This window comes from Ctenopharyngodon idella, chromosome 22 (genome assembly GCF_019924925.1).
Source record: "Ctenopharyngodon idella isolate HZGC_01 chromosome 22, HZGC01, whole genome shotgun sequence".
Classification (NCBI taxonomy): domain Eukaryota; kingdom Metazoa; phylum Chordata; class Actinopteri; order Cypriniformes; family Xenocyprididae; genus Ctenopharyngodon; species Ctenopharyngodon idella.
In genome coordinates this window covers 5,301,766-5,312,704 of record NC_067241.1, presented here as the reverse complement: position 1 = coordinate 5,312,704, position 10,939 = coordinate 5,301,766, and the positions used below count along the sequence as shown (strand labels likewise).

Genomic DNA, 10,939 nt, shown 5'->3' with positions numbered 1-10,939 from the left:
TGAAAATTATACCATGCAGTGTTAGAGAACTGGCTTAGAAATTGGGCTACATTGGTTGCGCTGTGTGTTTTGATCCACTAAAAAAACAGCTCATAAGAGTTATTTGATTCGGGAATCGGGCTAGACTGGTAGAACTGTATGTTTTTCATTCGTCAAAAAGAACCGACTCATAAGAGACATTGGATTTGGGAATGGTACTACACTGGTCGCGATTAGTCTCATGTAGCCAGACATTTAGACTGACGGCAGAAGGTCTGGACTCTATCACAGCTTTCATTGGCCAAGGACAGCCCAATCACTGTTCGTTTTTTTACACGTCATGTTTAGGGGCGTGAAAATGTAAATTTGATGTCCCTACAATAACAGACCGGCGTGCATCTAATAAATTATTCATTCAAGAACTTTGTGCAAGTTTACTGCAACAATAGAGCCGCAAACTTCACATACTTTTGAAAATCCAGCGTTTGGTTGAGCTCATTCTCACAGTTGTAAACACGATGGCTTTCTTCTTCCACGAGGGGATTTGGCATCACGTAATTTGTTTCAAGGCGGACCTTTAAAGAACACGACACGCACGTCTCCCGGACATCATATAGAATTCAACCAACCAGATGACGACTTCGAAAATCCTGAAGTGTTTCCAGTTAAGTGTGCCATATGCATCAGACATCTGTGGGCGTGACGTCTGAGGCTGAGACTAGGTCGCGATGTTTATTTTTGTTCATCAGAAAGAACTGGCACATAAAAAAGTCGTTTGTGTCGGGAATCGGGTTACACTGGTAGTGCTATAAGTTTTTGGCCACGTTCACACATAGGCGTAATTTGCGGGTGGGACATCCCCACCACTTTTTGCCAGGGTCGATACTGTCCCCACCACTTTTTGAAAACATCTCGTGTCACAGATGTATACTAATACAAAAGAAACATCTTCAGTTGATTAGCAATTCGTTTTTTTTTTTTTTGTTAAATAATAGGCGTCCTGGCGCTGGGATGTGTTGTTTTTGAAATCATGTTGAGTGTTCGTAGCCGCTGTTATCGAAATGTCTCGTTCACACAGCAACTTACAGTAGCGTCTCGAACACTGGCTGTTTCTCAATATGCGTTCTTCAGCGATCTTGCTTCCTTGTGTTTATGCTCTACGTCATCATCAACCGTCGAAGTTCAGTTACAATACTGAAGAACGCAAGAACAGAGGACGCATGAAAGTACCCGGATGTGTTCTTGAAATCGAGGATGCATCGAATGCAGACTTGACAGAATCGAACCGTTAAAAATCCCAGAAGACGCTGCGGGCGGTCGACGTACAGAAGCCTGTAAGCTTTAAAGTTCTCGTTCTCACTTACGAGATTCCCGCTACAAGCTCGCATGACAGCTCGTGAAAGTAAACATTTGTCCGTTTGTTTTGCTTAATTTAATAAAGTGATAACCTGAAGAAAGCCTGCAGTATTTTTATTGGCATATAAAAAATAATCTTAACATTGACAAAGCATAACACAAAGGCTACTCATTTTCATAAAGACACGCGGTAAAATAAACAGATATAAAATTATATGAAAACAATGTCTATAATATTATGATAGAAGTCTTTTAATAGGTCATTACATTTGTTTGTGCTGTTATATTGCATTTATTGTGCATTAGCCTCTTATAAGATGCTGGGACGTTCAGTTGAGCAACAAGATCGCAGCACATCTCAATTCTCAAATGATGCGTTCTGTGTCCTCGCGTCCTTCCGAGTTCGTTCTTTCAAGGTCGCCTGGCAAGACCGGACTCCACGAGAACGCAAGTCCGTTCTCTGCGTTCTTGGAATTGAGAAACAGCCTCAGTCTGTATGAACGTGCAACGAGAGTCGAGCCCTTATTCTCTTACTAGTAACCATAACGAAAGTGACCAACGTAATATTAAAGATGGCGACGTCCATAAAACTGAAAAGTCTCATCACTTTTGACATGACAAGAGACTAATTGAACCGCGAGTTCATCCATCAGAGCTTCATTAACCAACAGCAGCATGTAAACACATGCTAGCTGGAGTCCTTAACCGTTGCACTCGCATTTCACGTCCTTTGCGACGTCTCGCGCATGACACGGCATTTAAATATGGAAAAGAAACACAAAACTGACAGGAGTCGCTCCGGTGGAGAACAGTGACTGGATCTAACACCTTAAGATGATGCACAGCTCATATCTCTGTCACTGTAAATTACCGAAAGCGAAAGCACACACAAAACACCTCAGGAGAGCATCTCTCTCGCACTGTATGACGTGACAGATAACTAGTTGTCTAGTCCGGTTCCGTTCACACAGCGCGAATATTCCGAGAATGCGGTTGTGAGTCCTGAAAATGTACAGGTGTGAGTTCGGTTATAGATTGCGGTTGTCACTCCCGTAAATAACCGTACTGTGTGTGAACGTAACCGTATTAAGGACTCAAATACAGGCCTGATAACCATATTCTGCTGCGGTGTGAACGTGGCCTTTGATTCACTACACAGAACCAATTCACAAGACTCATTTGTTTGTGAATTGGACTACGTTGGTGTTGTATGTTTGTTTTGGCTTGCAGCCGTCGATGACTCAATAGAAAGGCGTTTCTTGCCATTATTTCGCACTACAGTTTTTTATTCCATCACACAGCGAAATCACATTTATAACTGAGATAAGATATTAATTTCTTTAGAGAAAAGTGGTTCAGGAAACACGCAACTACAAAGAGACTCTTTGCCTTTTGTAGTTGCGTGTTTACTATACCGTATTTCTATGTCGCTGCTGTTTAATTTTCAGCCCCATTACAAACAAATGTATACCTTACCTGAGTTATGAATGTGATTTCGCAGTGTGATCAATCTGAAAATTCAATGTGAAGAATCAATATCGGAACCGTTCAAATAAAGATCACGACCAATTGGAAAATGTATATTTTCAGTTATAATAAATTTATAGGCTAAATATATAATGTGCCTTTGAAGAACCATCTGCAATGGCCACTCAGTGAATCCTGGGAGTGGAGAGGAAGGTCCAGGCTGCTCAGGGCCACTAAGTCCACAAAGTGGGCCCGAGGTTGGAGTCAGACAAAATAAGTGTCAAGTGAGCGTGCTGCTAATTATGCCTTGACTATTACCTGGACTGACAGCAAGAGAATGGGAGGAGAGGGGGTGGGTCCGGAACATTCAGTCAAGCAGAAAGTTCCCAAACGCTGAGGCTAACACAGGTCAAGTGATTTGGCGCCTCGGGTGTATTAAAGCTATTTACAAGAGGCAGAGGGATTTATGGTGCTTTTGCACAGTCTGTTCTTTTATATGACCTGGCACTAGGTGGTCATGCTTTCTGACCTACTCAATCATTATTTCGACCCAATAAAAATCTTTCTGTTCATATGTATTTAGGTTGTGTTTTAGGAGCTAGAAGTGTTCAGCGAGAGAATTGCTCCTCTGCAGGCATAAAATCTCAGTCAGGCTGTCTTTTTCATAATGACTCTATAAATAACACAGGAGCACAAATGTTTTTGTATAGTTTTACAGTTGTTATACAGTGGGGTCCACAAGTTATTGAAACTTGTTATCTAAAATAATAAAGAAATGTTTAAGATTCTTCTCCACTAATCAAATAAGTACATTTTTGTGGCATTGATCATGTGACTCCTCTGAATAGTTGCTCAAGCTCAAGATGCTCTTTCAATCATCTCAAATAACACTGGAGAACATGAGCATTTTACACGTTTTTAGACAAACTTGTGAAGTTCATGCAGCTTGTGTGCTGTCATTAATGCAAAAGAGAGACAAACCAAATACTAAGACTTTCTGAAATTCATGTATATTCTAGTTCAGCCTTTTAATCAGTTCTAATACTGATAAATTATCATTAAAAAATGCAAATATATGTATGTGTGTGTCATATTTAATAGATATATTAATTTGTTACATGTTTCATGATGATTAAGGTTTTTTTCATAACATTGATGAACCAAATTTTAAAATCTAAAACCTAATGTAAAAAAAAAAAAGAAAAAAAAAAAAAAGTAATGGAATCAAATGGGAACCACTGATTGGAAAGTCAGGTAATCCATGAACTAACTTTTGCAGCTTGCTTATACTTCCATCTAGTGGACATAAATGATAAGACGGAAAGAATCTAACCGTGATGAAACAGATTGCTGTTGAGAATAAATCTCAATTGTGTTCTTTCTTTTAGCAAATCATGGTATATTTTACTGTAGATTATTTCCATAAACAATAGCGTTATGTATATATGTGTGTGCTTGTGTGTGTAAAACTAACATAAGTCAGTATGTATATATGTTTAACATCACAAACACTGCATAACTGCAGATCTGGTCAATGACATAAAATCTGTCCGATTGCTCAACAGGGTTCATGGTCCCTGGGAGCAACTGGTAGTGTTGCCATGACAACACCAGCTGCACAAGTGAGACATAAAAATAGTATGAAAATCAGAAAGACAGGAAAAAGTTAAAGCATCATTTCAGTGATTCCATATATCTCATATTTAATTTATTAATTAATTTGTTTTGGATGTGGGCTTTATGTGGAATGATAAAGTATGACAGAAATATGTTAAATACAATAGGACAAAAAACTTTCTGTTGTGTTTGTGGAGTATTTCCTTGTTATTCAGGTTCTTGCACTTTATGTTAGTTTTCCTCAGTTACACATAATATTGTAATGACAAGAGTGTTGAATTCTGACATTTGGTATTGAGCTCAGGTTGTGTGAATCCTTGATAGAGCTCATCTGTCTGTCAAAACAAAAGGTCAGTTTCTTCAGTCACTTAACCTGAAGAGCTCATCGACGGGCACAGAGACAAAAGGTTAAACCTCTGAGAATGAAGAGGGTAAAAAAAAAAAAAAAGTAACAGTGCAAAGCATTGTTTTTTAAATTCACAGTACTGACCCAGTCAAACCACACATTATTTCCTAACAACATTCTTCAGCTCTAAGAGCGTTTCTTTTGAGAATTGAGGGAAATTTACTTTGTTGGACATTAAGAGAGTTTTAATCAAAATATTCAAAAACTGCAACTGTGAATGATTTTCACTCTGCATAATTCTGTTTGACTTTCAAAGGATCTTCAATTACATTTCATTTCAAATGAACCGAGTGCCCTTTCAGTGGTATTTGCATTACCAGGATGATTTGATTTCCTTATCCGTGTATGATAAGTTTCTGATTAAACGAACATGATGAAGGTTTTACTTTTAGATGGAGGTTTGACAGTTAGAAATTAGATTGTTGCTTAACTCAGAACAAATTGTTTTGGCATATTTTACTACTTTAACTGTTATTTTACCAATTTGTTGTATAAAGTTGCATGTATGAGATCATGTGTGCATATGTAGCCACCAGACTGTAATAGTCTTAAAAATAAAGGTTCTTTATTCGCATAAATGGTTCTATTTTTTAACTTCCATGGAACATTTCCATTGCAAAAAAAGCTCTTCAGATTATTCTGTGAAGAAAATGAAACTAAGAACTGTTGACATAAAGGTTCTTTGGAGAACCCAAAATGGTTCTTCTATTGAATCGCTACTAAACCCCCCCCCTTTCTTTTTAAGTGTACTTTTGTTTCAAAACTGCAGAAATTGGAACTAATAAATGATATGTTTCTTATAGACATTAGTACATTTTTACTGTACTTCAGTGACTTCATCTTTCAGGCACACAGCATGGTTCTCTTTTGAGGACGGAGAGAGGCCAGAGATACATGGCTCCTCCCTCAGTGTAAGTAAAAACATTCCAGCCAAGTGAGAGAGCCAGCGAATTTGAAACGCTGGAAGTCACTTCTTTTGGTCCCTTTTCCTTGTGAGCACTCACACGCTTACTAGAGGACAAGGCGCTCCATAAGCAGCTGCAGCACATCTTTTTTGAGTGTTCTTTTGTTTTGTGGAGTACGTGAAAGCGTCCCTTATCCAAAGCCAACATGAAAGCCTCCATATTTTTCATTCTCTTGACCGTTTTGGCTCATTCCAGAGGCCAGTACCACTACCAGGGCCTGATGAACTACCTGGAAAACAGGATGCTCGCTATGGAGGTAAGAGAATTTTGGTTCATCTGGCCACATTTCATATATAATATACTGTCTGCAGTCATGCTAGTTTTCAGCCATTTTACACAGACGTCCACTTTTCTAGACATGCGTCAAAACTCTGAAACAATGCTAATTCGGAGAGTTCTTTACATTTATTCAACTTGACAACACTTGAAAATGTTGGCAATATCTGTAGCGCAGTTTGTTCAAAGTGAGAGTCCTTAACTCAGTCCTTCAGAAACATCGTCCCAACACAGCAGTGACTTCTCAAACCAAAGAACCATAGCTTAAAAAGTCTTCATCTAAGTCTTCAGCAAGTGCTGGCTCACATCTACTTAAGATTTACTGTAGTTTTACTTTTTTTTTTTTTTTTGAGTGAAGTTGTACCCCAGAGCAGAGAAACATCTCCCTGATTGACAGAATAGTTTATCTCAGCAATTTTGTTCTCAGTGAAGCTGAGCTGAAAAATTCAAACACTGATTCAATAAGCAAAATAATTACTCATGATTAAGTAGACACTTCATTAGAATAATGAATTTATTCAGTAAATTTACATATATCATGCAGACAGGACTGTCTTGATTACCTGAATCAGCAGGAGTCCACTGAACATGGTGTTATTCTTAACCCTCATATGGTGTTAATTTCCTACTGTCTTGGTATTTGGGGGTCAGTATGACACCAGACATTTATAGAGCGATTGTAAAAATTTTTTAACTTTTTATTAATACAAATTATATATCATTTCTTTTGTTTACTTCTCATCTATATGTTTATGCTGTGTTTTTGGAGATATGAAGTACTTTTTTTTCTTATTTACCATAAAATTCCGCAACTACACCAAAAGCTTGCATATGAAATATTACTTCTTTTTTTTTTTTTAATTCAGATAATTGATTTTACCTTTGACAGGGAAAAAGAGGCTAACGCTGCTCTCCAGAATTACTCAACACTTCTGAACCATTATTACCAGCAGGCCATCGTACACAATTATGTGACTCATTAGTGTATTTGTCATTCTTCCAGGAACGCATTGCCTTGTGGCATGAACAGAACAACCGCTACAGCTCCGACCTGAAGGAATTCAGGCAGCAGGCCGCAGACCTGTTGGAGAAGTTGGCCAAGGAGCACAATAAACTGCATTCGGACATGGAGGGCGCAGGAGCACGGGTAGACCGTGTGGAGCGTGAGATGGACTATATTGAAACCAAGAATCCCCCTAAGCCTTGTGTGAAAGCAGCAGACAAAATGGTGGAACAGGACGTGGTTGTCAAAGAGAGGAAGAAGGAAGAGTTCTTTGAGCTGTCTGGTGAGTCTGGGAAGTCAGGATTTGACAGCTGAAGCCAAACTTTTGATCATGTACTTTCAGTTTTAGCCTTGACATACTCTTGGCCGAGGGATACCTATAGCTATATTTAGCCTACTGTTACAAAGCAGACCAGTTTGGGGGAGTTTTCTCTGGAAAATAAAATTGGGAGAATTAATAGCTGCAATTCAAGACGGAGAGGATGAACAAAAAGCATGTGCACATGATTCTTCAGAAATCATTCTAATATGCTGATTTGGTGCTCAAGGAGCATTTATTAATATGATCAATTTTGAAAACAGTTGTGCTGCTTAATATTTTTGTGAAAACCTTGATATCCATTTATTTCAGGATTTTTTGATGAATATAGAAAATATAAAAGCACAGCATTTATTTGGAATATATATTTTTAACAATGTCTCTGCTGTTACTTTTGATTAATTTAATGTGTCTTGCTGAATTAAAAAATAATTTATTTAAAAAAAAATTAAAATCCAATTACTGACTCCAAATTTTTGAACACTATTGTGTATATATTATCAAAAACCTTTTGTAACAAAGAAAATTACTGGCAAGGGAATCTACAAATAAAAAATTAATAATAAAAAAAAAAAACATTAGCATTTCCTTGATTAAATGATTGCTATAAGCTTTATTATATTTTTTAGAACAGCCTGACTCAATTCATTTTTAATACAATTTTAGCTACAAAATGTGACAAATCATGACAGGAGAAACTAATAAAGCCTTAAACATTGTGTCTTTGAATTTAAATGTCTTAGAAATAGTTCCCAACGGCCTGTATGTTAAAATGAAGATGTACTAACAATCATGCTTGTTAAGCCCCGCACAATCCTGCACATTTATAGAAGCATACATGACATTTAAGGGTGGATCTTTCACGGCTGTGGAGGCTTACATTAGTTTTAACAATTTTTTTTTTACTAATTTTCCGCCTTCAAGTTTTCCAGGTTTATTTCTTTCATAATGGGTTTAAACTCGATTTCATTTTTCATAATGCTGTCTTCCAGTGCTTGTGCAGTCTAATCAGTCTGCATAAAGTGCTTTCAGAGTTTGCAATATTAATCATAGTATGCTCCACGTTGACATTAATCATGTTTGTTTTCATCGGCAGTGTGTGTGAATATTGTATCCACTCTAAAAGCAATGAAGATCCTTAAGAGGTTGGGGAGCCCGAAAGGTGTCTGGACCAAAGATGCCAGGTCAGCAAAAGTCTACGTCTTCAACGGCACATCCGACAACACGCTGTATGAATTCAACTCAGTGCGAGAGCTCTCGGCATCATCAGGCGTATCTAAAGGCAGGCAGATCACCGTTCCCTCCGCTTGGAACGGGACCGGTCATGCAGTCTATGATGGCTTTCTCTATTACATCAGTGAAAGTTCAGAGCTCCAAGTTATTAAATATGACCTCAAAAACGGTTCGGTTGCAGACAGTGCAGTGCTTCCCATGGAGGACCGCAGCCCAGTGTACCAACTCAATCCAGAGACACTGGTGGACTTGGTGGTGGATGAGGATGGGCTATGGGCGCTATATCCGGCTGGAGACACTATTAATCTTGCTAAGATGGACTCTAACTCTCTGGATATAGAACTAATGTGGGACACGGCGTGTCCAAGAAACAACGCTGAAGCTGCTTTTATTGTCTGTGGCACAGTCTATGTGGTTTACAACACCAAGCCGCCGAGCCGCTCGCGTGTGCAGTGTGTGTTCGATGTGAATGACATGGTGAGCAGTGGCGAGGCCCCTCTGATTTATTTCCCAAGGCGCTACGGGGCTCATTCCAGCCTCAAATACAATCCTGAGGAGCGGCAACTCTATGCATGGGATGATGGGTACCAGATTCTGTATAAACTAGCACTGAAGAAGAAGCTATGGGCAATAATGCCACCACCTGAGGAATAGTGGCCCTTTTTAGCTCTTAAAGGGCTTTATGTTCCTGGCTACAAAAAGTTTGTGTTTTTCCTAAGGGGATAGTTACTGAAAATGAAAATTCTGTCATTATTTATTCACCTTCATGTTGTCAAGTCTGTATGACTTTATCAGGAAACAGGAAAAATGTTGACTCTTTTCCATTCAATTACAATGGATGAGGATTGATGTGTTCAGTCATCAAAAAGGACACAAAACCTTCTCTGAGTCTGAATGATTTGTTCATGACTGAACCTGTTCAGTCAGTTTAATTCACTGATTCAGTTGCAGCAGTTAATGGCTCACTGAATTGTTAATGTTAAACAACTTAAATTTGGGTCTAATTCTTACATAAATCTATCATGACTTTTTGTGAAACAAGCAAAAAATGTAATAAAACTATAAATCTGAAAATGATTGAGTTTTAATTACCTGTACCTGTAGTTTTATGCTGTAATTTGAACCCTACTCTTTTTCTACAGTACATTTTAAACAACTTAAATTTTCACATGAAGTTGTTGTGTGACTTCAGAAAACTTAAAACTTAAAAAGTTGTATGGATCTCTATTATAATACAATTATGGTGGTTTAAAGGGTTAGTTCACCCAAAAATGAAAATTCTGTCATTTATTACTCACCTTCATGTCTTTCCACACCTTTAAGACCTTCGTTCATCTTCGGAACACAAACTAAGGTATTTTTTATGAAATCTGAGAGTTTTATTTTTTATTTTTTAATCTCCCATAGAAATCAACGAAATTACTACATTCAAGGTCCAGAGAAGTAGTAAAGATATGGTTAAAATAGTCAAAGTGATTACAGTGGTTCAACCTTAATGTTACAAAAATGACGAGAATACTTTTTTTTTGCGCTAAAAAATAAATAATAACGACTGTATTCAGCAATTTCCTCTCTACCCTGTCAGTCTCCTACGCTTTCTTTGCTTTCTTTGTTGCTTTCTATGGGAGGTAAAAAATAAAAAAAAAACTCTTGGATTTCATCAAAACTAAGGTCTTACAGGTTTGGCATGGCATGACATGACGGTAATTATTAACAGAATTTTCATTTTTGTGTGAACTAACCCTTTAAAGCCCTGTTTACACTAGTGCGTTTTTGTTTTAAAACAGCGTTTTAAAATGAAAATGATCCTCTTCTACACTAGCGTTTCCAGTTTCAGAAACGATCTCTGTGACTCCGTCTACACCACACGACCGAAAACGCATGTCACATGACCATTCATGCACACTGGGCATGCGCATACAAGTGTAAACAGTTGCTTCTTGAATGTAGGCAGCTGCAGTATTAAAAAAAACGCAGAGTTTAACTGCACAATGGCTACTAAAAATGACAACAAAGCCAGTAAAGATTGCAGTTCAGTCTCCATGTTATCGTTTACACGGTCGTCAAGGATACACTGAGCGAACATAGGCAGCCACGCCATCGTTTTCAAAAGTCTCCATTTTGGTCCGTTTACAATGAAACGCAAACTTTTGAAAACAATGGCGTGGCTGCCCACGTTTGCTCTGCATATCCTTGACGACTAATAACATGGAGACTGAACTGCAGTCTTTGTTCATTTTTAGCAGCCATTGTGCAGTTAAACTGCGTTTTTTTTAAACACTGCAGCTGCATACATACGCAAGAGGCAACTGTTTATA

At 38.0% G+C, this 10,939-nt stretch overlaps 1 protein-coding gene across 1 annotated transcript; it reads left to right on the top strand.

Moving 5' to 3' along the window:
* The first annotated feature begins 5,746 nt into the window (after nt 1–5,746).
* olfml3a (olfactomedin-like 3a) lies at nt 5,747–9,695 on the top strand. The gene is made up of 3 exons (XM_051880870.1): nt 5,747–6,046; nt 7,070–7,352; nt 8,485–9,695. Exons 1-3 carry the CDS (start codon nt 5,936–5,938, stop codon nt 9,273–9,275), a joined length of 1,185 nt encoding a protein of 394 aa, XP_051736830.1. The 5' UTR covers nt 5,747–5,935; the 3' UTR covers nt 9,276–9,695.
* The last annotated feature ends 1,244 nt before the right edge of the window (nt 9,696–10,939 follow it).

Coding starts and splice junctions, on each gene's coding strand:
- olfml3a (XM_051880870.1), top strand. CDS start 5,936: ATGAAAGCCTCCATATTTTTCATTCTCTTGACCGTTTTGGCTCATTCC. Junction 6,047..7,069: donor ACAGGATGCTCGCTATGGAG/GTAAGAGAATTT, acceptor TCATTCTTCCAG/GAACGCATTGCCTTGTGGCA. Junction 7,353..8,484: donor AGAGTTCTTTGAGCTGTCTG/GTGAGTCTGGGA, acceptor TTTCATCGGCAG/TGTGTGTGAATATTGTATCC.